At 45.2% G+C, this 26822-nt stretch overlaps 2 protein-coding genes and 1 long non-coding RNA gene across 11 annotated transcripts in view; all 3 read left to right on the top strand.

Moving 5' to 3' along the window:
• The window catches only part of LOC147233253 (dedicator of cytokinesis protein 9-like), a 75287-nt gene extending 66219 nt beyond the window's left edge, over positions 1 to 9068 (top strand). For 6 of the 7 annotated variants that reach the window (XM_086147879.1, XM_086147876.1, XM_086147877.1 and 3 more), the window contains exons 44-52: positions 1334 to 1440; positions 2241 to 2363; positions 3144 to 3257; positions 4590 to 4736; positions 4826 to 5036; positions 5336 to 5526; positions 5613 to 5713; positions 6823 to 6961; positions 8336 to 9068. In XM_086147879.1, the coding sequence (XP_086004005.1) occupies positions 1334 to 1440; positions 2241 to 2363; positions 3144 to 3257; positions 4590 to 4736; positions 4826 to 5036; positions 5336 to 5526; positions 5613 to 5713; positions 6823 to 6961; positions 8336 to 8440 (1238 nt within the window). In that variant the 3' untranslated portion in view covers positions 8441 to 9068. The other variant, XM_086147878.1, reaches the window with a different exon arrangement.
• A 430-nt stretch (positions 9069 to 9498) lies between these two features.
• Positions 9499 to 20097, top strand: LOC147233252 (solute carrier family 15 member 1-like). 3 transcript variants are annotated; one of them, XM_086147881.1, is made up of 24 exons: positions 9499 to 9587; positions 12309 to 12394; positions 12540 to 12574; positions 12689 to 12773; positions 13326 to 13467; positions 13590 to 13709; positions 13786 to 13885; positions 14151 to 14241; positions 14368 to 14451; positions 14603 to 14685; positions 14759 to 14839; positions 14972 to 15061; positions 15140 to 15184; positions 15276 to 15308; positions 15401 to 15489; positions 16138 to 16219; positions 16311 to 16427; positions 16508 to 16648; positions 16723 to 16769; positions 17631 to 17738; positions 17824 to 17938; positions 18014 to 18151; positions 18248 to 18355; positions 18688 to 20097. In XM_086147881.1, the coding sequence occupies exons 1-24, from the start codon at positions 9577 to 9579 to the stop codon at positions 18949 to 18951; spliced, it is 2295 nt and encodes a 764-aa protein (XP_086004007.1). In that variant the 5' UTR covers positions 9499 to 9576; the 3' UTR covers positions 18952 to 20097. The 3 variants fall into 3 exon arrangements, with proteins under 3 accessions (XP_086004007.1, XP_086004009.1, XP_086004008.1); XM_086147883.1 differs by having other exon boundaries at positions 9530 to 9587; positions 12375 to 12394; XM_086147882.1 differs by lacking the exon at positions 12309 to 12394 and having other exon boundaries at positions 9533 to 9587.
• Positions 20098 to 23227: 3130 nt separating this feature from the next.
• Positions 23228 to 23891, top strand: LOC147233251 (uncharacterized). The gene is made up of 3 exons (XR_015106219.1): positions 23228 to 23311; positions 23476 to 23627; positions 23772 to 23891. It is a non-coding gene; the product is annotated as an uncharacterized LOC147233251 (long non-coding RNA).
• Positions 23892 to 26822: the final 2931 nt, after the last annotated feature.

Raw genomic sequence — 26822 nt, 5'->3', positions numbered from 1 at the left:
TTCCTCCGTATTCTCCGATTTACTCCCACATTCCAAAAACATGCCACAGGTAACTGGAAAAAACTGGGAACATTTCCCAGAGTGAGTGAATGTTATCTGTATTTGTCTGTGGCCTTGGGATTGACTGGCGACCAGTTAAGGGTGTACTCCGCCTCTGGCCCAATCACAGCTGAGGTAGGCACGAGCATCTCCCCGACCCTGAATGCAGGATAAGCGGCAGAAAATGGAAATTTGAAATAATTTGCACGGCTCCTATGAATTTTATTTATATTATAAACACAAAAAGGCTGTCATTGGCCAGCTGGGTCCAAAGGTTGTCCCATTAAGAAATAAACCTCTAGCTCTGTCTTCCCCAGATAAGGCTCCTCCTCACAATATTAAACAGATACGGTGCTCAGAGTGACTCGGTTATATAATAATTTTATATGACGACAGGGGTTCATTGCCAGGTTACCTCAGGTGTCCCTCATAGGGCACCTACCTGCCCCGATGCACATCTGCTGTGAGTTCGAGCGGAGTTTGTGCCTTCCTGTCCTGTTGTGAGCAGGCAACACACAAACTCAAGAGTTTCTCATTGGATTCAGCAGTGGTTTAGTAAACCTATGGGAAAGCAAATGTCAGTGACTGCTGGTAAGTGGAGGTGGGATGAGAATCTAAATGCTCAAACCCCCAAGCTTGTCAGGAAACAGTGCACTGAAAACACAATCTGACAGAGCCTACAGGCAAAGAGTGGGGAAACCCAGGGAGCAGAGCAGTTGATGCAGGAAAAGTCGACAGAGGGAAGGCAAACAAAGACTGGAAGTGAAGCTGATGCTAGATGGCAAAAAACAGCTGTCACTTTAGAACCAGAAACACTCAGAGAAGGAGCTAGAAAGCAGAAACAAAGAGGATGATGAGACACAAATGGATATCAACAACAAACTAAAACCTATTTCTCAAATAAAGCATCTAGTTTTATCATAACAAATTTTTATCAATTATCAATCCTCATTAAGTTTCTGTGGGGAGTCTCCAGGTTCTGCTCGTGTCTGCACGGATTCCACCCACAGATCAATTCCATGCAGGAGGTTCACTGGAGACCATGAATTACCTCGATGTGAGAATGCAAGGGTGGCTGGTCCTATGTCTATAGAACATGTGAATGCCCCTGTGAACAACCGATCCAGGATGAACCTGCCTCTCGCCCAATCACAGCAGGGTTAGGCTCCAACCCCCCCACCCCGCAACCCTAAATGCATCGATAACGAATGAATGACTGAATGAAAGTTGAACATAAAGAAGCCACATGCAGGGATGTATATCCTACTCACGTGTCTCTGTATCTGCGTGGCAGGCATGTTCAGACAGGGCTGCTCGGCTTTCCGCGTCATCACCCCGAACATCGACGAGGAGGCCGCCATGATGGAGGATGTGGGGATGCAGGACGTCCACTTCAATGAGGTGCCGTGATCTTTCAGCGTCACGTCCGGGTTCCCGGACAGGATTTGAAAAATCTATGCCTGCGTCACGTGTTGGAGGTCCTCTGTGGGGGGGGGAGTCTTATCTCAGTGAAGAGTATCAGTATGTGGTTGTGGGGGATGAGGGGGAAACTCTGCAGACTTTGGCCCAGGGCTTGGCTCACCTCTGATCCAGGCTCTTCTCTTGGACGAGTGGGTAAACAGTTTGGAGCTAATGCTCTGAGAGATTTCTCTCCTTACAAGCAATGATTCAGCAGCCAGCTTCTGAAGTTCAACAGAAAATGAATGGTGGACAGAAGGTTGGACTTCAAAAGTTGCTCTCACGAGCCGCGTCAGGCTTATCTTCTGCAACTAACATCCTAACGTTTGATATGTGTTAATAATTAGACAGGTCATAAATGAATTATGTTCTCATAGTAAGCAGCAGACCTGCTGAGGAACCAAAATCGTACCTCGTATTTGCTAATCAAGATCCCAAGGATCTAAGCGACCTTTCTGGAGAACTTTGCTCTCTTTCATAACATCAGAAGTTGAGAGCGCCATCTCAGACTGGTCGACAGCTTGCAGCTGATGGTGGAGTGTCAATTCTTGTGGACGTTCTTTTGTTTATTGCTTGGTATAAAAGGACGGAGATGGGCTGCCCATTTCCTCCCGCCGTTTTTACAGGAACACTCTGCTCGTTTTAAGTGCACTCTCGTCTCCTGGACAAATAGCTGCATTTTCAAAAATAAGGCTGCATCGAGGAGGGTAAAATTCAATGGGCTGTGAAATTACTTATTCCAGGAGGTGCTGATGGAGCTGTTGGAGGAGTGTGCCGACGGCCTGTGGAAGGCGGAGCGTTATGAGCTCATTGCTGACGTCTACCGGCTTATCATCCCCATCTACGAACAGCGCAGGGACTTTGAGGTGAATGCTGAGGCCAGGGGTCGGAAGGTCGATGCTCCTCAAACATGCCTGGTGGCACACAGAGCACTGGATCAACAGGAGCACAACACTGGGTCTTATATTTACACTCACCATTCATTCATTCATTCATTCATTCATTCACCGTCACTTGATCCGACAAGTGCATGTAGAGACATAGTCATCCGTTCTTGTTCACACATCATATAGTGATGTACAACAATCCACCCTCTCATTCACAAGTTATGTTGTGAAATACAACCAGTCATTCTGTCGATCACATGTTATATAGAGACAAGCAACCATTCACCCTCTCATTTACACATTTTAGACAGGCAACCATTCACTCTCTTATTCAGGCATCATATGGAGACCTACTTTTCACCCTGTCATTCACACATTTTATAGATTTACAACAATTCACCCTGTCATTCACATGTCTTATAGACGTACAACCATTTCACTCTGTCATTCGCACATCACATTACACCCTTCTTGCTGTGAGGCAAAGGATCTGTGCCACCATACCTCTAAATACAGTCTGTATCTGAAAAGAATTACTAGTTAATAATTAACTAACTAATTACTAGTTATCCAGAGTTTACCCTCAGCCTGGTAGCTGGCTGCCTAGTAACAACTCCAGTTTTAATTCAATTTCTCTGACAACGACCAGAACAGCTATCTTTGTTTTGTTGTCATGGAACTGAAGTGGGGTTTCATTTCTAGATTTGTCTCCAGTCTCATCGGGTGTTTATTCACTTGATGTATTTATTTGTGTAACAGAAACTGACGCACCTGTATGACACACTCCATCGTGCCTACACCAAGGTGATGGAGGTGATGCACTCTGGAAAGAGGCTGCTGGGCACCTACTTCAGAGTGGCCTTCTTTGGCCAGGTAGGACGCACTTTCTGCCGATGAAACGGATGATTCCATCCTATCTCCTTTTGCATGAAATCTAATTCAATGGAGTGACATTAACACACTCACTGACACACACCTACAAGTGCATCTGCATGCATGTATGCTGTCATTCAAACCATTGCATTGACAAACCCTAACAAAGATTTCTCTCCTCTTTTTCTTCCTCTTCCAAAAGGCTGCGGTAAGTGTGCGTTTGGGTGGCCTGTTGTGGTCCCCCATGTCCTCGAACTGTTATTTTGCATGTTTTGCGTGTTTTTGCATGTTGTGCATGAGGTCAACATTTCTCATGGTTAAATGTAACCTGTTCTGCCTTATGTTTGCATTACATCTTTAAATGGCCTAATGTTTTATTTAATTTTATTTAATTTTAGTTTAGTTAAGGGTAGTTTAGTTAAGTTGTTTTTTTAAATCTAATTTAATTTTTTTTAGTTTAATTTACTGTAGTTGTTTTAGTATATTTTAATTTAGTTTATTTAGTTTTTACTATATCTCATATTTTATTTGGTTTCATATGTTATTATATATTTTGTGATTTGGCTTTTATTTTTCATTGATTTATTTTCTTTTATTTTGTTTTGTTTTTTTATATGTTCTCATTTAATTTTATCTATTTTTATTTCATTCCATTTTTATTTTATTTTATTTTATTTTGTATTATGTTATGGTATTTCTTTTTTTATCTTGTTTTGTTTTGTTTTGTTTTTTTTATTTCATCTCATTTTATCTTCCTTTATTCTATCTTGTTTTGTTTCATTAATTATTGTTTTGTTTATATTTTATTTATTTTATTTTTGTTTTGTATTATGTGACTATGTATTTCCTGTTATTTTTAATTTTATTTTATTTTATTTTTGTTCTCACCTTATCTATTGGAATATTCCAGTGAATGATGCATATCCAAAGGATTTAAGATCAGCTCTTCTGGGATGATGCTGCTTAACAGTGGACCAGGAGAGCTCAATCCCTCAATCCCCCAGGCAGATTATCATTCCCCTTCCATATTTCCCTGACCCACAACAGACTCTCCTTAAACTCTCGTGTCTTGCATGGATTCTTTCTTGGGTGGACCTTCCTGTAGATATGCGACCCAGAGGTGCTCATGCGTTAATCTTAAACTCAGAGTCCTCGGCTGCGGGTCGAATGAGAGGATGCCTTCGGAAGCACGCGCACTCAATTTGCTGTGTTGTGGCATCTTCCAGTGGACTGCGTAGGAGGGAACAGTGATGTTAACACTGTTTTAATATTAAACTGGTGGAATTGGGGAAAAAGCCACCAAGTTCCTGACTGCCTCCATTACGTCTACAGGGATTCTTTGAGGATGAGGACGGGAAGGAATACATCTACAAGGAGCCAAAGTTCACACCCCTGTCTGAGATCTCACAGAGACTCCTGAAGCTGTACTCTGATAAGTTCGGACAGGAGAACGTGAAGATCATCCAGGACTCCGGCAAGGTGGAGATGCATTTCTTGTTCCCCTAGCCCCACCTGATGAGGTACCGGATTCAACACCGTCTCATCTCTCTGTCTTTGTCCTCTGGCAGGTGAACCCTAAAGATCTGGATTCCAAGTACGCCTACATCCAGGTGACGCACGTCACGCCGTACCTGGATGACAAGGAGCTGGAGGACAGGAGGACCGACTTCGAGAAGAGCCACAACATTCGCCGCTTTGTGTTCGAGACACCGTTCACGGTGTCGGGCAAAAAGCAGGGCGGCGTGGAGGAGCAGTGCAAGCGGAGGACCATCCTCACCAGTAGGTTGATGAGTCATGAAAGCAACGCGTGTCGATCTCCTGGATCTTTTAATCAGATAGCTTTTACTGCCCTCCTCTCCCTCCCAAAGTTCACTCTTTATCACGTGGACAGATAGCACGTCGGCTGTGTGACGGAGGAACCCGTTTGTCCAACATCTCACTCGCCATCCAATCCCAAATGGATCTGCAGTAGCATTTACCATCATACAGAAGATGTGACAGATCTTGCTCGACATCCCAGATGTTTCATTCTTGGACGTCTAACTTGTGTCCTGCTCTCATCTCTGTTTTCCACGCAGCCACCCACTGCTTCCCGTACGTGAAGAAGCGCATAGCTGTCATGTACCAACACCAGACGGACCTCAGCCCCATCGAGGTGGCCATCGATGAGATGAGTACCAAGGTGGCGGAGCTCCGGCTGCTCTGCTCGGCCTCGGAGGTGGACATGATCCGGCTCCAGCTCAAGCTGCAGGGCAGCATCAGCGTGCAGGTGCGGAGGTCACAGCTGCTGCCGTTCAGCTTCTCCATTGAGTATAATAACGTGCCTTAGGATCTTCTGCATGTGTTGATATCCAGGTCAATGCTGGACCTCTCGCTTACGCCAGAGCTTTTCTAGACGACAGCAGTGCCAAGAAGTATCCCGACAACAAGGTCAAGCAGCTTAAGGAGGTCTTCAGGTAGACAGAAGCATCATCTTCCTTTATGTGCAGTGGTTAGCGCCTCCTCCTCACAGCCAGAAGGTCTACCGCTGGATTCCCACAAGGGGCCTTTCTGTGTGTTGTCTCCGCGTGCTGCCCATATCTGTGTGGGATTCCTAAGGGTACTATGGGTGCCTCCCACAGTCCAGAAACATGCAGGAGCTTCATGGAAGACCTCGTATTGTCCAGATGAAAGGGTGTTACATGACATTACATTACAGTCATTTGGCAGACGCTTTTATCCAAAGCGACTTACTAAAAGTGCAATTCAGTCACCGAAAATCCAAAGTACCAGCAGTTGGAAGTCAGAAGTGAGCACTCTAACAAATAGCCATCTCAGAACCATATACATACATACAGTCATTTCTTTCTTTTTTTTGGGGGGGGGGGCTAAGTGCAATAAGTGGGGTAGTGCCTGGTGAAGAGGTATGTTTTCAGCTCATGGCGAAAGATGGGCAGCGACCCCGCTGTTCTGACCTTTTTCGGGAGTTCGTTCCACCACCGAGGAGCCAAGACCGAGAAGGGCCGAGACTAGTTCGATCGGCAGCCGGGGGCTCTGAGTGATGGGGTGGACGGTCGCCCAGAGGTGGCAGATCAGAGGGGACGGTTAGGGACATGTGGCTTGACCATATCCCGGAGATAAGAAGGGGTTGTTCCATTCACTGCCCGGTAGGCGAGCATCAGGGTCTTGAACTTGATGCGGGCGGCTACTGGGAGCCAGTGTAGGGACATAAGAAGGGGAGTTTTGTGGGAGAATTTAGGACGGTTTAACACCAGGCGGGCTGCCGCTTTCTGAATAAGCTCCAGAGGCCTGATGGTCACTGCTGCGGTACCAGCATGGAGGGAGTTGGAGGGAGAAATGACTAGAGCCTGGCTGTATGTGTCTATGTGAAGTATGAATGAGAGCGTGAAAGGTTGTATTTCTCGATATGCGGCCCTGCGATTGACCAGTCTCGCCTCTTGCCCAATCACAACTCCAGCCCCCGACCCCGAGTACAAATTAATGAATGAATGAAAACATTTAATTTCCCCTCTACCCATACTATCCACATGAAGTGACACTGACAGTGTTGCTAATCTCCCTTCAGGCAGTTTGTGGACGCCTGCGGTCAGGGGCTGGGGGTCAACGAGAGGCTGATCAAGGAGGACCAGCAGGAGTACCACGATGAAATGAAGGCCAATTACAGGGACCTAACAAGGGAGCTGTCCAACATCATGCATGAGCAGGTGGGAACAACCAAGGAGGCAAAGAGAAATCAGTGAAACCTGGTGCTGGTTTAGCCAAAAATAAATGAATAGCAAGATAGTGCGGCAATCTGTTCCAGCATTTAAACAGGCACTCCTCTTGGTAATGCAGATGACCTAGTTTTAGATGTATTCATTTTTAAAAACAATTCTGTTCAAAGAATCCCAGACAACCTTGTCGGATTAGTTCGAGATGTGTGCTACTAACTGTAAATAATCTCAGTTTTTAATATTGTGCTAATCCACTAACTGCTCCTCTTGTCTTCTGCTCTCCTCCGAATGGCCTGCACAGATTGGATGGTAATGGTTATTTCACTTTTGTTCATGTTGTCAGGGGACTGTCTGAAAATTACATGGCCATGGATGGTGGGTAGGGCTCTTAAATTTCATATATTTAACAGCCAGAGATATTCTGATTTTAATATATATATTTTTGGGATTGTTTTTACAATGGGCTATGACCGCTTCCTGCAGAATATGAACCCCACCTGTTTTTCTAACTGAGTCTGGATGTTCGAACGTAACTCCAAAACAACAAACAAGGGTTTATGTTTTCCGAGCATAAGAGGAAGCGAACTCCAGTGTGCACGTTAATGATTTAATAGTTTAATCAGGGACCCGTGTCGGTGCGCAGATAAGTGAGCTGAGGTACGATGCTTTTCAGCTGCCGCAAATATCAATGCCCTCGGTGCTCTTACCTGTTGGCAATCGCGGTGAAGCAAATACCTTTCCTCAACAGTTCCGCGCATATGTCCACAAATTTCATTTTTCCTCATTAGATAACAAGCTGATGATTTAGTCTCCTTGTGATCAATCACACCTAAGTATGGTCAATGCATATTGAACATAAAGACACCATCTTCATCACTATTTCAGCCGTCTTTCTGCGCTCCGTCATCATAACAGGACCCAAATTGTAGGGTCTTTTGGTGTTTCACAAATTGGAAGCCATTCTCCCGGCGGGCGCTGGAAGTCCAGCTCCATCTTGCAGCGCATTTTTAGCTTCTCTTAGTCATCTGGATTTGAGCTGGGACAGAAATATCAGTGACTGCCGAAGCTTTTCTTTCTAAAACTGCAGAAACAATTGCAAAGAAAGCATGCGTTTGCATCTGCAAACTCAGAAATCACGTCGGAACTCATTCACAGCTCGGGATTGGTACATCTGTCAGCAGACAATTAAATGATTGTTTAGCCATTAATACATTATAAAGTGGTCCAGCTGTAGTCAAAAGCAGGAAGTTATTTCCCCCCAGATAATTTTCCAACAGTCCCTAAACTTCACTTCATGTATTTGTTGATTTAGATTTTAGATGGTGTGCATGCGTGGCTGTTTTTATACTGTTCCTCTTCGTGCAGATAAACCCCGTGGAGGACGGAGCGAGGAGTGCGCTGTCTGACTCCATGGGCATCTTCAACGCCATCAGCGGCACGCCGGCCGGCGGCTCCAGCACCGTGCTCTGATCGAGGCCGTCCCGTGACCAAAGGGGCTCAGCTCCCCTCGTCCTGAACCTGATGCTGACCCCCCAGTGATCAGAGGGCTCGTTCTTCTTGTTTCCTATGGAGACCACAGTGAATGCTGGGATGACTGTGACGCTGTCCACTCGTTGCCAGACGTGGGTCATTCACCATTTGTATAATTTGTTACTTTTTTTTGTGGGGCGGGCTCAAACACATGTGAAATTATCCTCTTGGCCAACAGAGACTCATCTCCTCTGTCTTTATCAATTTTTGTAAAGTGTTTGTAGGAGAGCATGTCTGACGCTCACCCTTTTTACATCTCCCATCTTGCTGTCTTTTTTCCATACCGACACTCAGAGAGTCCGTTTCCGGCCAAAAACCTTTCGACCCCTATTTTCTGTAAAGAAACGTGCGTGCAATATTTTCTAGCGTCACCAGGGTTACCTCCTGCACAGTAACTCTCCTCGCCAAAGACACTAGAAAGAGTCTGCAGGACGCTTGACCCCCCTACAGCATGTAACCTCCCCTCTTTTTTTTTATTATCTATTATCTGTTTTTTGTTTTTTTTTTAACTTTATGGCATCTCATGTTAAAAACTTAACAATAAAGAAAATCCCATGACACTGTCTAATTCTATTGTTCTTGTTCTGATAATCAAAACAAACACATGTTAATTTAATTTGACCTAAACTGGTCAAATGAAACCAGCGCTGATGGGATTTAGTTAAAGTCACAAATCCCTGCAACATAAACAAATAAAAGTTGGTTATAATGTGTTAGGGTGTGTACCGAGGTGAAAACAAAAAAAAACTTGGTGACGTGCACGCACATACACACACACACATGCACGTTGCTAATTTATGTGTATGCTGTTATGGATCTGTGCATGTTATTCAGATCTCAGGACCAGGAGAGGCACGAGTGCTGACTCTGGTGAAATCCCAGTTGCCCCCCTGTGTATCCTGTAACAGACCAGCTAATCCCTCCTCCTGTCCCCGCTCGCCATGCACACACACATACAAACACACACACACACACATACATACACACGCACACACATTTGTTGTTGTGTCACCATCGGGGACCGGACAAACATCCAGGCTGTCGCCGATGCTAAGATTTGGGCTGCGAACACAAACATGTGTCTGCCGTGAGTCCTGGTAGTGTGTTTACTGCTGTGTGTGTGTGTTTATGTGTGTGCGTGTGTGCGTGTGTGTGTATGTGTGTGTGTGTGTGATTGTCTCAGTGTTGGATACACAACAAGTTGTAAACATCCTGTAAAGTGAATGGCTCTCTGCCTCCCCCTCCCCCTGTCTGTGCACCTCCGTGTTGTTTTGAGCAAGACAGCCCCTTCAAAATGCACCATAGTTTTTGAACATTTTATTTTCAGGGTTTTCCTGAAAATGTATTCTTTCTCCTGTTCAGTCCAAAGTATTTACACCCTTTTCTTGGAGCAGAGTGAAATTCCATCAGATACTGTACACTGACGAGTATCGAGCCATTACTCTGCAGTACTCAAATTACTTTTATGTTTATTTACTTAGTGAGTCTACAAGATACACAGACTGGAACCTTAATAAATATGTCGTGCATATGCAGGCAGCTTTCTAAAGTACATACACACAGACACACAAACATTTAATTCTCTGTTTTCTGCTGGTAAAGAAGCACAAAGAAGGTCAGAGGGAGCTGCATTGTACCTTTGTAGAGCTCAAAAAAGCATACAACAGGATGCAGAGAGAGGAACCATGGTATTGTATGAGAATGTCTGGAGTGTCAGAGAAGTATATTAGTCTGGTGTAGGACACGTATTCCTGCTGTGAGGTGTGCTGGAGGTGAGAAATTCAAGTGGAGGTGGGACTACATCAGGACTCAGCTCTGAGTCCCTTCTTATTTGCAGTGGTGATGGACGGGCTGATAGATGACATTCATCAGAAACTACGATGCTTGCAGATGACATTGTTATTGTGTAGTTGGAGCAGAGGACAGGTGGAGGAAAAATCTGGAGAGGTGGAGATCTGCTCTAGAAGGAGAGGAATGTTGGTATTAATTCACAGGTATTTTATGAGGAAACCTGGAGTACTGAAGAAGTATGTTAGACTGGTGCAGGACATGTATGCTGGCTGGGAGACAGTGCTGCAGTATGCTGTAGGGGTAACAGAGAAGTTCAAGGTGGAGGTGGGGCTCCATCAGGGATCACCTCTGAGCCCCTTCTTGTTTGCAATGGTGATGGACAGGCTGACAGATGAGGTTAGACAGAAATCTCCATGGACCATGATGGTTGCGGATGACATTGTGATCTATAGTGAGAGCAGAGAACAGGTTGAGGAAAATCTAGAGAGGTGGAGGTATGCGTTGGAAAGGAGAAGAATGAAGGTTAGTCACAGCAAGACAGAGCATATGTGTGTGAATGTGAGGAAATTGGTTGGAATGGCGAGGCTACAGGGAGTGGAGATAAAGAAGGCGGAAGATATGAAGTACCTAGGGTCAACAGTCAAGAGCAATGGAGAGTGGGGAGAGAGGTGAAGAAAGGGGTTCTAACAAAAGTGTCAAAAAGTGTCAGGGGTGATAAAAGAGCCACAGGCAGAAGTAAAGGAAAGGTGTGGAAACAGTTGTGTAACCAGCAATGCTGTATAATTTGGACAAAGTAGCACTGAAAAAAAGACAGGAAGCAGAGATGAAGATGTTGAGGTTCAAGGGCACATGATAGATATTCTGGAGAGAGGATCAAGGAAGCCGGGCTGAGATGGTTCAGTCATGTACAGAGGAGGGATGTTGAATATTTTGGTGGAAGGATGCTGGGGTTGGAACCGCCAGACAGGAGGTCTAGAGGAAGACCACCGAGAAGATTTATGGATGTAATGAAGGAGGACATAAAGTTAGTTGGCGTGAGAGGATACAGAGAAGAGGGTTAGATAGAGGAAGTTGATTCGCTGTGGGGAACCCTGAAAGGAGAAGCCATGAGAAGAAGAAATAGAAGACGCATGTGACTGTAGTAATAGCAGTAATAGATGATTAGCATCTAATCCTGGCTCTCACACTGGCCCTGTCTCTCACTCTCCCGGCTGAGGCAGAAGGCTGACTGCACTGAGCTGGGATCTGTCCCGGGTAGAAAGGCAGTTTACTCGCTACTGTTGTCAAGCGTTTGCTCCTTTCCTGTAGATCATCTTAAAGAGTGTGTGAAAACTGATGTTGCTCCATCTCGTCGTCATAGCGACCACAGGATAATGAGGCTGTTTTTTGTCAGAGTGAATTGTTACCTTTAACCTCATTTTCATTTTTACAGCTACAATTTTGAAAAATGCAATCCACAATACCCTTTCCATCCAGATGGGGTCAAAACTTAATTTTCGATTCTGGTTTGGATCCAGATGTGGGCTGGGCTCGGGCCAGGCACCATCTTATCTTCCTCACCAAGGACAAAAAACCCAAACCCTGCCAATCTGCACGGGAGGCCATCTTCGTCAAATCCCGCACAGAGGAAACCCCAGGCTCAGCTTAGGACCCAGTCTGTACACCTGTTCTCCACCTTAGACGACTAAAGTCTTAAAGACACAGTGCGTGCATGTGTGTGTGTGTGTGTGTGATAGTGTGATAGTGTGAAAAGTTGAGAGCAATAAAAAAAAAAATTGCACATCATTATCATGAGGAAGCATTGAGGAAGCACCATTGTCTCCTCGGCAGTCCCTCGTGCTTATTAGTACAGTGTGCCATAAAGCAGTTACTGACACACACAAGCATGCACACACACACTCACACACACACACACAGACATGGGATTATCCAGGGAGGCGGGAGCAGGTGGACTGTGCAGGACGGGGCGGTGAATGCGTGAGGAGTGAAGTAATATAAGGCACTCTGCGGGTCTCAGCTCATTTAAGTGGTACATCTGGACAGTAGCACTGGTTTCTTCTTCCTCTTCTTCTTCTCTTCAAAGGATTCCCTCAGCCATGGCAGGTGAGTCCGGGTCCGAACTGGAATGCGAGGAGAAGAAGACCGGCAGTCTTATTCTGGATTTTTAAATTTTTTTGTTTGCACTGTTATGGTATTTCCGTCTCCTTCGTATCATCTGAACAAACCTCACGGGCGTTTGTTTCTGCAGACATGGAAATGAAGGGGAAGACCAGACCCAAGGGAGTAAGTTCTGCTATGAAGTCAACATCTTTTAGACCTTGCAAATGTCGCACAGTTCATTGGCTGTGTAAAAGCTTCTATCCAGGTCTTCATGCTGTCCCTGGGTTTGTCCTCTAGGCCACTGTGTTCGGCTACCCGATCAGCATTTTCTTCATCGTGGTCAATGAGTTCTGTGAGCGGTTCTCCTACTATGGCATGAGAGGTGAGTGGATTTGTCCGGCCTTCACCGCAGATCTTCGTGCAGAAAAGTAAAACTGCTCTCCAAAATGACCGTCTCACCAAAAAAAAAAAAAATCAAATACTGTCACGTGAGAACTGCGTAGAAACTTACATCATCTCAGGGTTCCAAAGAAACATCACATAATACCTGCAAAGGAGTCAAGGAAAACGACTCCCAGAGGAACAGTGAGGTCCTGTAAGCCCAAGAGGACTGATGGATAAAGAGTTACTCACACACACTTGCTGAGTATTTCTCAGTACCTGTAAATGTGTCAGTACTTGTGCATGTTGCAGTACTTGTGTATTGTGCAGTATCTGTGCATGTCAAAGTACTTGTCTATATCTGAGCAATCGTCTGCATTTCAGTACTTGAGTACTTGTCTCACTATTTGTCTATATCTTGGTCCTTGTTTATATCTCAGCACTTGAGTATGTTTCAGTACTTAAGTATGCATCAGTACTTGAGTATATCTCAGTACTCTGCATCCCTGTGGATATCCCCGTCCCCCATCCCCGTCCCCGTCTCTGTCCCCAGCCGTGCTGGTGCTGTACTTCAAGTACTTCCTGCGGTGGGACGATGACATGGCAACCACCATCTACCACACCTTCGTGGCGCTGTGCTACCTGACCCCCATCTTGGGTGCCATCGTCGCAGACTCCTGGCTCGGCAAGTTCAAGTGAGTTTGGGCACTTGGGCAAATCACAGTGACCCGCTGGGCCACTCTGACAGAATCAGCTGTGAAAATTGTTCTTTGGCTTTTGGACTCCGGTCTAATCTTATCTCCTCCGCCCTGTGTAGGACCATTGTTTACCTGTCCATCGTGTACGCGGTGGGACAGGTGATCCTGGCCATCAGCGCCATCCATGACATCACTGATACCAACAGGGATGGGAAGCCCGACAACATGGTCCTCCACGTGTGAGCTGATCTCGAGGCAGACCCGAGCGTCACAATGCAGCTGGGCTCGCAGTGACGGACTTTGTCTTTCCCTCAGGGTCTTATCCATGGTGGGTTTGGGACTCATCGCCTTGGGAACGGGAGGCATCAAGCCCTGCGTGGCAGCCTTTGGCGGAGACCAGTTTGCCGACCATGAGGTGAAGTGCTGCTTCTGTTCTTGAGAGGGCTCCTCCCCGAGGAAACCCCGAGCACGGGAGATGAGTCAGCCTGAGGGATTCGGGATGAGATTAGATGTCCTGCACGGGAAAAAGATTGCCTCGTCAGCAGATCTGGCAGCAGTTGTTGATTAACCAATAATCACGTGGATCTTCTCCAAGGCCAGGGACAATAAAAAGCTAAGACTGAAAGTACGTGACCTCACCTTCACTCCTTCTTGACTCTTTCACTTCCTGTTTCTGGCAGGAGAAGCAGCGAAGCACCTTCTTCTCCATCTTCTACTTGTCCATCAATGCTGGCAGTCTGTTATCCACTGTCATCACCCCCGTCCTGCGAGGTACAGTGAGGCGTGGACGCTCAACATGGCCACAAGGGCCGACTGAAAAATGGAAATGTGTAACTCATTTGTGTGTGTGTGTGTGTGTGTGTGTGTGTGTGTGTGTGTGTGTGTGTGGCCAATCAGCCCAAGAGTGTGGGATCCACGTCAAAGAGAAATGCTACACATTGGCCTTTGGCGTCCCTGCAGCCCTCATGGTTGTGGCTCTGAGTAAGATCTCCCTCATCTACTCTCAGCTTCCATTTTCCTTCGCTGCTTCTGCGTATTGAGCGCAAATCTAATTGTAGTTTTTGACGTTCAAGTGAAAAGTTTCGAAAAGTTCTCCAGCACCTTTGCGCTCAGGGCCCTTCTGTGTCCGCAGTCATCTTCATAGCAGGGAGTCGCATGTACAACAAAACAGCGCCACAGGGGAACATCCTGGTGCAGGTGTGCAAATGCATTGGGGTAAGTGTGGCCCGGCTCACCTCTGCATGCCATGGAAACAGCTCAGCACTCATGGGATGTCTGTGTCCCGCAGCACGCCATCAGGAACAGATTCCGACACGGCGGCTCGGAGAAGAAAGAGCACTGGATGTACTGGGCCGATGACCGCTATGATGTGAGCATGAGTTAACTCACACACACACACACACACACAGAAGAAGGGGTGGGGGTGGCGCTGAACCCACGTTTTCCAGGTCTCTGCTCTGGGATTAATGTGATAATAACCTCCGCTGCTTCTGTCCCTCAGAAACTTCTGATCGGACAGGTCATCATGGTGCTGAAGGTGCTGTTCCTCTACATCCCGCTCCCCATGTTCTGGGCTCTGTTTGACCAGCAGGTGAAGATCAGCTCGCGTGACACAGCTGTCCCCCAACATGTGTATATTTCAGTCTAAATGAGCGCGTCTCCTCCGCAGGGATCTCGATGGACCCTCCAGGCGACCACCATGGATGGCGACTTTGTAAGACCTCCGCTCGCTGGCTTCTAGCAATTTGACACATTCTGAGTAGAAAGCTGGAGATTCTGTATCTGATCCCCCTCACCTTTAACAGGGAGTCCTTGTCGTGCAGCCTGATCAGATGCAGGTAAGAAACACGTGATTGCACCATGTTTGGCAATCTGTTTTGGACGCGGTGCTAGTGGACCTTCAAAGAGCAACCGGCCTTCTACCCCACAGACTGTCAACCCCATCCTGATCCTGGTTTTGGTCCCAATCATGGACAGTGTGGTCTACCCGCTGATTGGCAAGTGCAAATTAAACTTCACGTAAGTTCTGGATTGTATTGGGAAGGTGGCGGCGTTGGGGCTTCGGGTGGGGGAGTTGATGTTAGAAAATGTGCCGTTATTTTTATGAATATTCCAATCAAAAAATGTCTCCACTGCTGATGTGATGAAGAAAAGCACGAAAAATATGTTAGATGTAGCTGTTGGCTGTAACTTTACCTGCTTTTCACCAGGGTTAGCTACCATTCAGCTCTCTAGAAATCCATGGCAGAGCATTACTCACAGCATTTTAAATAAAGTTACTGCTAAAATTGCAATACTCTGTGAAAATATAAATGATATATAAATATAAAATGACTTAAATCACAACTTCTTTTTTTTATTCATTAACCCTAAATGAATGGCCAATGTAAATGCCAAAGATAACCTCTTGATCTCATGGAATAAAGGTTTCTCATTGTAAAAAGTGAAATAATAAGTAATATTTATATTTTTACAAATAAAAGTAGGATTATAGTGAACTATGCAACAATATGACATACAGATTTGTTAACACACATGGCTGCATTGTGTTATTGTGAATGCAATCATTCATGAATTGCATATTAAAAAGACTGATTTGTATGTGTGTGTGTGTGTGTGTGTGTGTGTGTGTGTGTGTGTGTGTGTCTATGTGCATATATATTATAGTCCATTGAAGAAGATGACAGTTGGGATGTTCCTCGCTGCCATGGCCTTTGTTTCGGCTGCTCTGGTCCAGATTCAGATCGATGTAAGTGATTCATGCATTTTAAAAAGAAATCTGAAAATTTTTGAGCTGGACTGGGCCAGCCTTCAGGAGCCTGAATCCTCTCCTCTGCTAGCAAACCCTGCCGACCTTCCCGTCCAGCTCCGCCGATCAGGTGAAATTCATCAACATGCAGAACCGGCCTATTGACTTCAGTGTGGGAACCATGAACATTAAATTGGACGCCTTCAAGGTGAGCATCTGCAAAGACCTCCTTTGCTTGAAATGAGAAGCTGGAAAAGTTGGAAGAACTGACTGATGTTCGCTCCGCAGCCTACTGAAGATTACCTGACGTACAAAGAGTCGTTGCCGATGGATTTCGGAAATGGCCAGCTGTTCCTTAATTTCCATGGTGGAGAGAGGAACACCGTGGCCCTGCTGCCATCGAACGGCTCAGTGCCTCTGCCTTCTCTGGTGGGTCGATCTTCATCTGTGAACCATCCCGGTGAGGTCAAGGGGAGGCTCTAATGTGTTTTCCCCATTAACAGTTCAAGGACATCCAATCCAAGCCGGAGCAGGGCGCCAACGCTGTCAGGTACGTTCTCTCAGGGGACAAACATTTTATTTGCATGAATTTATATTAAGATGCATTTATATGTACATTAAAAAAGGACAAAAACATTGAATAGTTCTATGGCAAAAATACCATTCCGTTCGTCAGGCCAAAGATGCATTTATCAGACCACGGATCCATTTGTTAGACTGAAAGATTGATTTATTAGGCCAAAGATCGGTTTGTCAGGCCAGAGATCTAAAGAACTGTTCTTCAGGTGAAAGATCAGTTCATCATGTCAAAGATCCGTTCATCAGGCCAAAGATTCATTTGTCAGGCCCGAGATCCATTTGTCAGACTTAAAAAAGATGCAGTTGTCGGGCCAAAGATCTGTTCATTTGGCCAAAGATCCATTCGTCAGGCCACAGATTCGTTTGTCGGACATCTGTTTGTAAGGCCAATGATCCATTTGTCACTCTTAAAAAAGATCTGTTTGTCAGGCCAAAGATCCGTTCCTTAGGGCCAAAGATCCTTTTGTCAGACTTGAATAATCCGTTCATCAGACCAAAAAAAGATGAGTTTGTCAAGCCAAAGATCCATTTGTGGGGCCAAAGATATGTTTTTTAGGTCTTAGATACATTCTTATGGCAAAAGATCCATTCAGGGTAAAGATCGATTTGTCAGGCTTGACAAAGATCTGTTTGTCAGCCCAAAGACCCGTTCATCGGGTCACAGGAACTCATAGCCAGTGACGGTTTATACCCAAACTGTTAACTCAGTCATGCAGGAATGAGAATATTGAATCAGTAAATGTCAAATAAAGACGACATTCAACTTTTCAAATGTTATTTCTCCTCCCTTAAATCAAGGTTTGTGTTATCCTGTGCTTTTTTGCCCCCACAGATTTTTGAATGGGTTGGACTCAGTCCTCATGGTGGATGTGGGAAGTCAGAATTTCAGCAAAATTACCACCTTCAACATGTCAGAGTACCGATTAGTCCCAAAGGGGTTGTAAGTTTCCCACTTTTGGTTCTTACTCTATGTCCTGCTGCGATTAGTTCACTTCTCTGGTTGACCTTCACCCTGTCGCTTTCAGGGCTAAGTTTGTGATCTCCAACGAAGCCGGGTTGAAGTGTGTGTTCTCCCAGGAGCTGGGCTTCGGCAGCTCGTACACCTACATCATCCCCACCACGTTCACATTCGGACCAGATGTAAGTCGCGCGCCAACCTGAACTCACGGCCTGAGCTTCCCTCTCTGATCCTATCAAACTGCCCTTGTCCTCCAGTGCGAAAAGAGCATCCGCCCCATGATGGACATCAGCCCAAACACCGTCCATATGGCCTTGCAGATCCCTCAGTACTTCCTCATCACTGCAGGGGAGGTGGTCTTCTCCGTCACCGGGCTGGAGTTTTCCTACTCACAGGTAGAGGAAGCTTTGCCAGAAACAGCCAGAAGATAAGACGTGCAGCTTTGGATGAAGATCCCACGTCACAGTGTGTCTTGTTTTTTTGCTCCTCAGGCTCCGAGCAACATGAAGTCGGTGCTACAAGCCGGTTGGCTCCTAACCGTTGCCGTTGGTAACATCATTGTGCTCATCGTGGCGGAGGCTATCACGCTCCCTGATCAGGTGAGAGTCCACAAGTCCTGTATTGACATTAAGCCATTCACCCTCTCATTAACATGAATGTATGTCATGTAGAGACATACAGTGCAACCATGGGCAACTCAGGGTCTGCAACACACCAACAACAACAGCAACAACAATAATAATAATAATGATAATAATAATAATAATAATAATAACAATGATAATAATAATAAATGATAATAATATTACCTTCCATAATATTTCTCTAAAATTCCATTTTACAGATCCACATCCTTGAGAATAATCTCACAAAAATGTTAAATGATTTTCTGTTTGCTTAAATCACCTCTGTGTGTGTTTACCTTCACCAGTGGACTGAATACATCCTGTTCGCCTCCCTGCTGGTGGTCGTGTGCATTGTGTTTGCCACCATGGCGCACTTCTACGTGTACATCGACCCGGTCAAGAGGGAGGCCGAGCTGCTGCAGGAGGGCCTGGAAGAGAAGGAGGAAGACCAAAAGAAGAGGAAGAACTCAGACATGGAATCCAAGCACTCGTCGGAGGGTCGTGGTGAGGACAGGAGGAGCTCAGACTCTAGCGATGACGAGAAGCCGGACGCACAGACCACCATCTAACGCTGGGGTGAAATGAACGTGTGAATTGGTGCTGAAGTGGTAATGGTGGATCTGGACGGTGCAAACCTTAAACCAGTCATAATTTGGTCCCTGGATATTTCCTGGCTGTCACTCTGTCCTTTCATTGTTGTAAATTATAATTTATAATGATTTATTTTTGCACCTTGTATTAACTTCGAAATATAATCTTATTATCCTTTGTAATCCTCTTGTACCCTAACTGTATTTATTTCCAGGCAGTGTTGTACTATATGTACTATATGTACTATTGTAATATATTGTTTCTTCTTCAGGGTCAAACCCGTGTGTGTGTGTGTGTGTGTGTGTGTGTGTATGTGTGTGTGTGTGTGTGTGTGTGTGTCGGGTGGGCCCTTCAAATATTTAGATTTAATTTGTTATTGCTCGTCAGCGTCTAAATGTTGGAAGGGAAACTCTTCCTCTCGCATTGTGTCTCAAAAAGGCTGTCGAAGGACGTTGAAATGCAACGACTTATGACGTGTCAGTGGTGACGCATCATGTTGTAGCCGGTTACCGAGGAAACCTGGGGATTTCATTTTACTGAAAAGACCCTCGTGTTTGTATGTAAAGAACAACAAGAATCCAGCAATTAGCCCCCTTTCAGTGGGTTTTCTGTGAAAAGTCTGCCCCTTTCTGGCCACGGGGGGGAAACACAAGGAGAGATCATTAGGATCACACACACAACAGAAGCATACACACAGATTTAAACCAGCTCTCTTTGCTGTGGTTGGTATTCATTTTCCCTACTTTTATTATAATTGCTTGTCAAGTGGCTTTTTTTTGCTGGCCGTGTTTTCCCACTCCAGTTTTCTTCGTTTGGATGGTTAATTAAGTCTCTGTTCGCAAGCACATACGCGCACACACACAAACACACACACACACACACACACACACGCATACACACACACACGCATACACACACACACACACACACACACACACACACACACACACACACACACACACACACACAGGCGGCGCACCCCAAGGAACACTCATTCCTACCCATTTATAGGAGCTTGTTAACACCAAATAATTGTGTATATATATAAGATACTATATATCTGGTGCATTGATTCCTGGAGGAATTTCCTCCTTTAATGCAACTTTCAGATCCCTGATTAAAAAAAGGACAAAAGGAAAAGTGTTGGATCAATTAATGTATTAGCAACCGGTCGCAGGAGTATCTGACATCATGAATTTTAGTTGCAATTATGTTTCACCCATGCTATCTCTGTGGGAATGCAAAGTGAGCAAACGTCTGCTGGACTCAGGTTCTTTTGGACTCCCAGTCCACGTGTCCCACAATGGTGAGATCACATAAGAACTGATGTGACGTGCACTGCCATTAATCTAAATTACAGACGTCTGTTTCCTGTCAGGACTATTGTGGGTCCATTCACCAGGCCTTACCTGGGCTGCAGACCGGGTGTGTTACCATCAGATTCTTCTCTGTTACCCCTACAGCACACTGCACCACTGTCTCACAGCTAGCATACATGTCCTGCACCAGTCTAACATACTTCTCTGCCACTCCAGATTTCCTCATACAATACCGGAGTTCTTCTCTTGGCACTCTGTCATATGCTTTATCTAGATCTACAAAAACACGATGCAGCCCCCCCTGATCTTCTCTGTACTTCTCTATTAGCATTCTCAACGCAAATACTGCATCTGTAGTACTCTTTCTAAGCATGAAGCCAGACTGCTGTTCACAAATGCTAACTTCTGCTCTCAGTCTAGTTTCCACTACTCTTTTCCATAACTTCATTGTATGGCTCATCAACTTTATCCCTCTCTATTTGCCTCAATTCTGCACAAACCCCTTATTCTTAAAAATGGGCACCATCACACTTCGTCTCCATTCTTCAGGTATCTTCTCACTCTCTAAGATCATGTTGAATAATCTAGTCAGAAACTCTACTGCTGCCTCTCTTAGTCACCTCCACGCTTCCATAGGTATATCATTAGGACCAACTGCCTTTCCACTCGTCATCCTCTTCAATGCCTTCCTCACTTCACTTTTACTAATCTCTGCTACTTTGTGGTGTACAACTCTTCTTCCTTTGCCCTACCTTTTCCACATTCATCAGCTCTTCAAAGTACTCTTTCCATCTTCTGATCCGTCCCATACTGTCCAACCAAGCATACAAGTCGTCGTACGCCCTTTGTTTTGCCTTTGCCTCCCCTATCTTTACCTTATGTTTTATCTCCCTGTACTCCTGTCTGTTCTCTTCAGTCCTCTCAGTGTCCCAATTCTGTTTTTGCTAACCGCTTTCTCTGTATATACTCCTGCACTTCCTCATTCCACCACCAAGTCTCCTTATCTACTTTCCTTCCAGATGATACACCAAGTACTCACCTACCTGTCTCCCTGATAACATTAGCTGTAGTTGTCCAATCATCTGGAAGCTCACCCTGACCACCCAGAGCCTTTCTCAACTCCTCCCTTTTCCCTTATCTCTTATCCCTTTTCCTATGCTGTCTGGCTACACTCTTACCTACAACTACTTTGCAGTATAAAAGTATAGAAGAGGTAGTCGACCAGCGTGCTTCTAACTCCGCTCTTATAAGTTACTCTATGTTCCTGTCTTTTCTGGAAAAAAATGCAACCTCGTGGGGGCACAGACCAGTGTCTCCCTGAGCCGGTCCCAAGCCCGAATAAATGCATAGGGTTGCCTCAGGAAGGGCATCTGCAGTAAAACTTTGTCAAAAACAAACTTTCAAATCAAACCTAATAACACTTTTGCTTGTTTTTACTGTTTTTACACACACACATACACACACAGAAACACACACACACACACACACACACACACACACACACACACACACATTGTGTAGGTCTCAGTGTAGAGACAGCTGAACCCAGGCCCCAGCCCCAGGGGGAATAATTACACCCAGGAAAAGCAGCGGAGTCGGCCAGGAAGAAGTGGGGGAGGGTGGGGGTGGCCTTGTGACTTAAACACCTCCCCCGACACACACACACACACACACACACACACACACACCATCATGTCAGTGAATTCATCAGTGCCTCTCCGGTTCATCTCAAAACGAAGCACAGATCTGAACCCATGGAGGGTTTGGTTTCTCCAGAAGGATCTCTGGCTCCTGGGCTGCTGATGTTTCTCTGTGGGAATGACCATCTCCTGCAATAAGTTCCAAAAAAAAGAAAGATAAGGAAAACGAAATCCAGACTGATGCTTTGCTTGGTTAGTGTGGTTAACTTTACTTTTTGGCTTCTTTACTTCCGGCGCTGTCTCGGGCGGCTGCCTGCCAGAGTTTCTCTTCACCTTAGTGTCTCTTTTTCCTAAATTCTCTACTTCTATTTTTCTATTACTTCTTCTAGTTAAGACAATTCATATTTCATTGTATTTCTTAAGTTAAGACAATTCATATTTCATTGTATTTCTTATTCTTCCTCCTTTCTACTATTATCTATTACTGTTATGTTTTTTTACCTGAAACTCTGGCACAACAATTTCCTTCGGGATAAATAAAGTTGTTCTCATCTCATCTCATCTCATTTAACATGGTTCATGCTTCCTCCTCACTGCAAGAAGGTCCCTGATCGAATTCTCACAGGAGGCCTTTCTGTGTGGAGTCTCCATGTTCACTCTGTGTCTGCTTGGGGTTCCTCTGGGTTCTGGATTTCTCCGAGTTCCTCCCGCAGTCCAAACATGCAAAAGGTTCAGTTGAGTGTGAGGGTGAATGACTGTATGTCTCTATACATGTCCCTGTGATGGACTGGTCCGGGGTAAGAGAATGGGTGAATGAATGAATAAATGCAAAGAGAACAATAGTAATAGTAATATTAATAATAACAACAACAATTATAGCAATATTAGTAATAATAATAATGATCAATAATACTGGAAAGGCCCCATTAAGTTTAAATAAATAAATAAATAAATAATATTTTCTGAAATCAAACATGAGGTTTTGCTTATCATGACTGAAGTGATTATTCAGAAATAATTTGTTCCTGTCAGTCACATCAGTCTCTGCAGCAGCTGAAGCTCCTCATCTGAGGTTCCAAGTTCAACAAAAGCTATGTTTCCTCTGTCAGGGATTCAGATAATTCATCGCTGTCACTGATGTCTGGGTGAGCAAAGCACCCCTTGTGCTCCTGATCCGCGTGTTCAATAGCAACTCGCATTCATTTAGTTCTGCAAGCATGTTATTTCCAGCTATGATGCTCCTCCCTGCTCCCTCTACAGAACCTCTGTACACCCGCCATCAGCAGCCAGGGGTGCCTGGAGCCCCTCGCCACAAAGACCAAGAATAATGCTCTCTCTTCCAACGTCAAAGAGAAGGAGTCCACCGTCACCCCCACAAGGTCAGATTATCAACGCTGCCATGCATTTTAATTCTTAGGGCATTAATCTGCCCTTCATTTTGTTGGAGAGCTGGGAAAACGGCACCGCAAATAATTTATGCATTTATCTTTTTTTTTTTTTTGTCGGTGATGGGGCCCCCTGGCGTCGGTCGGGCCGTCGGCAGCTGATTAACTGGCTTGCTGGGTTCGCGTTTACACAACGCGAGCCAAATTCACATGCAGACGGCTGCAGTGTCCTCCTGCGACCCCACCGGTCCCGTCAGCACACGCTTCTCCACCGCTGTGTGTGGAGCGGCTGTCATTCCATCTGGGTCAGGTAACGATTATTTACACCTGGATTCCAGCTGCTCATAATGATCTGTCCTCACCATGGCAGTAATTTTCTGCTATTCCTGTCTGATGACGCTAATTTATCATCGGCGTCTGATTGTTCTCCCTTTGTTCACGTCCCCTTGCCTAGAACGTGCAGCTTCCTCTCACGCTTCAGTGTCAGGAGCACATCCCAGCCCCCCCCCATCCACCACCGCTACCCCTCCAGCTGACTTCTCTGCTCCCCTCCCACCAGCAACGAAACCGCCACCGCTGCCTCCCTCTCGTGGCCCGTTGCCATGGAAGCTGATTGGAGGGATTGCTCTCTCCAGCACATTTCCACTCCATATGTGCCGGGAAAACGCAAGGCGATTCGGAGCGTGGCACAAAGACCGACAAAAAAAAAAAAAAAAAAAAAAAATAATTACAATCCTCCAGAAACTGCAGCATATAAAAACATGGAATCCATCGGAAAACTTCGCTCATTTAAATATATGTATATATTTTCTTGCTGCTGAATGCAACAACATTTCATCACCTATGGGTGCAGAAATAAATACATGAAATTATGAAATTGCACCTCTTCTGCAAATACCCGTCTTTAATATGGAGTACTTCTTCCCCGTCACTCAAAGACATCTTATACACCGTGAGTCATGTTGTCCAAATTGCAGCGCGACTCAGACTCATCGTGGAAGCATCAGAGAAAGGGAGGGGAAATCAGCTGCTGCACAAATATACCCCTGAAAACATACAGTAGGATGTGGATGGAGATTTTCTCCTGTGCAAAACCTGCACTCTGGCCGAAGCTCCTCTGTTTCCTCGTCTGATAAATGCTAAATTAAAAATGGTTCACACCGATGCTTCGATAAAACTGCCGGGAGACCAATGGGTGTATTATTGGATGGAAATTTGCTCTGTTTGCGTGTTCAACAGGTGGAGTTCTATGCAGAGGGACAGATCAGCACCAATGATGGGGTTGGTCTGGCGAAGCTTTACCCTTCTTAGTGATTCCAGCAGAATGACCTACTTTTTAAACAATATGGTTTCATTCATTCATTCATTCATTCATTCATTCATTCATTATCTAAACCACTTTTCCTGCATGCTGGATTGCAGGAGGGCTGAAGCCTCTCCAAGCTGCCATTGGGTGAGTGGCAGGATCCAACCCGGACTGGTGGATCACAAGGCCGCATACAGAGACATACAACTGTTCACCCTCCCATTTACATATCATATAAATACAACCAATCACTCCTTCATTCACATGCCATACAGTGACCTTGAACCATGTTGTATAGAGACTTACAACCATTCACACTCATCATCTCAAGACAAACAAGCATCTCCAGTGAACCTCCTGCATGTGTTTGGATGGTGGGAGGAACTCAGAGAACCCGGACAAACCCCATGAAGACACAGGGACTTAGAGACTCCACACAGAAAAGCCCCCTGTGGGAAAACAACCAGGGACCTTCTTGCAGGAGCACTAACTGTTGCATCAATCAGGATGATTTACGTTTGTTCCTGTGTTATATGTTTGTTTTCCTGTACTTTGAACCTCTGGGTTTCAAATGTGCCATTAATTTTGACATCTATGTGTTATATTTGTCCAAAATCGTCGAAGTCTTCTCCTGTTCCTTCTGAGCGAGAAGCTGAAATCTGCTCCCTAACAGAAGTAAGCATTGAATTATTGAAGACACTCATGGAGTTACTGGGCGTGTTGGAAACCCAGAGTAGCTGCCGCTGTGGAAACCCTGTTCAGATTCTTCAGTTTCATTGTTGCTGAGCTCCTTACCCTCTGAACCTGCAGTATTTTCACGGTATGGGTGAAATTAAATGATACGACGGGTAAGAAAACAGTAGAAAACAAAAATAAAGCGCATTAAGAATACAATGTGCCGTAGCTCTGGATTAGAGCTGTTTTTATCACTGACACTTGTTTTGGAACAATTTTTGAGAGCTTTGCTTGCTCGCTCAAGAGGTGCAGGTGGATTTATTGAAAACCAGATGGGAAAAATAAATCAATTATTCTTTCTCCCTGTGTGGACCCAGGGCCCGGTCCCGGGGATCTGGAGACTCTGATCTACTTCACAAACTAATAATATTTACACTTAGTTGTTCACCAAACAACTAATTTACATGTCAAGTCAGGTCTAGGTAGATGTTATTTATCACAGCGCAAAATCACAACACCGTCTACGTAGAGCAGGTCTGGACCATCACTCTTTAGGATGATCTACAGAAACCCAGTATTCCCCCAATCACCGCCTTTTAGTGGTGAGAAACCTCAGGGTGGCCTTCTAATTGGACTGGTTGCCAGTGTAAAATGACTTTCTGTGGCTACTAATGTTAGTATTGCGCAGATCACTCACCAAAAGAAAAAGGGGATCCAGACAGCTTCCTTGCAGAACTCTAAAAGTGTGTGTTCTATGTCTAACCTGCATGTCTTGTAGAAAATGTCCAAGAGAGAAAGACTTCAAAAAAACCCTGTTTTCAAAACGATTAAAGCTTAAATAATGTGGTTTTAGGCTCAAGCTGAGTCAGATTTCAAAAGAGATGAAGGACTGAGAGCATTCTGGCAGTAAAAGTCGGAGCACTCTGTGATTAGATGCAGACACTGCTTGGAACGCCTCGCAAATCCAGTTTCCCTGTCGATGGAGGTTGATCTGATTGAGGATGCTGTCCGGTGCCTGGCTCGTGATGAAATGTGGGATCTACGTCTTTAATTGCTCAGCAGACTCTGGTCTATATTTACTTTCTCTATCGCTGGTTTTACAGCAGAGTTTGCGAAGAACATCTGGTGAAGCATACAGCTCCAAAGGGATTCTACACTTAAGACCAACCTTCAGATCACTATTGTTTCACTAACCGTTCCTGGGAATACCTGTCTAATATTCATTCATTCATTCATTCATTCATTCATCCATATATTCTCTGTACTACTCATCCTGCAGTTTGGGGTCCTTTGGGGTGCTGGAGCTCAGGTGTGACTGAACAAGAGGTGGGGTTCAACCTCCACCCATCACTGGACGACATATAGAGACACACAACCATTCACCCTCTCATTTACTCATCTGGACAACTGAGATGTCGGCACAATTAATGAATTGATTAATTAAATAATAGATTTCTGAGTCACCGTGGCTCTTGGATAACCAGCCAGCGTTTCCAGATGAGCTACGCAAGGTGGCGTCATGAA

Source organism: Fistularia commersonii, chromosome 6 (assembly GCF_037954325.1).
Source record: "Fistularia commersonii isolate RoL2024-O1a breed Wild chromosome 6, RoL_Fcom_v1.0, whole genome shotgun sequence".
NCBI lineage: Eukaryota > Metazoa > Chordata > Actinopteri > Syngnathiformes > Fistulariidae > Fistularia > Fistularia commersonii.
The sequence above is the reverse complement of the archived record's forward strand: the minus strand, read 5'-3'. Positions and strand labels throughout refer to the sequence as shown.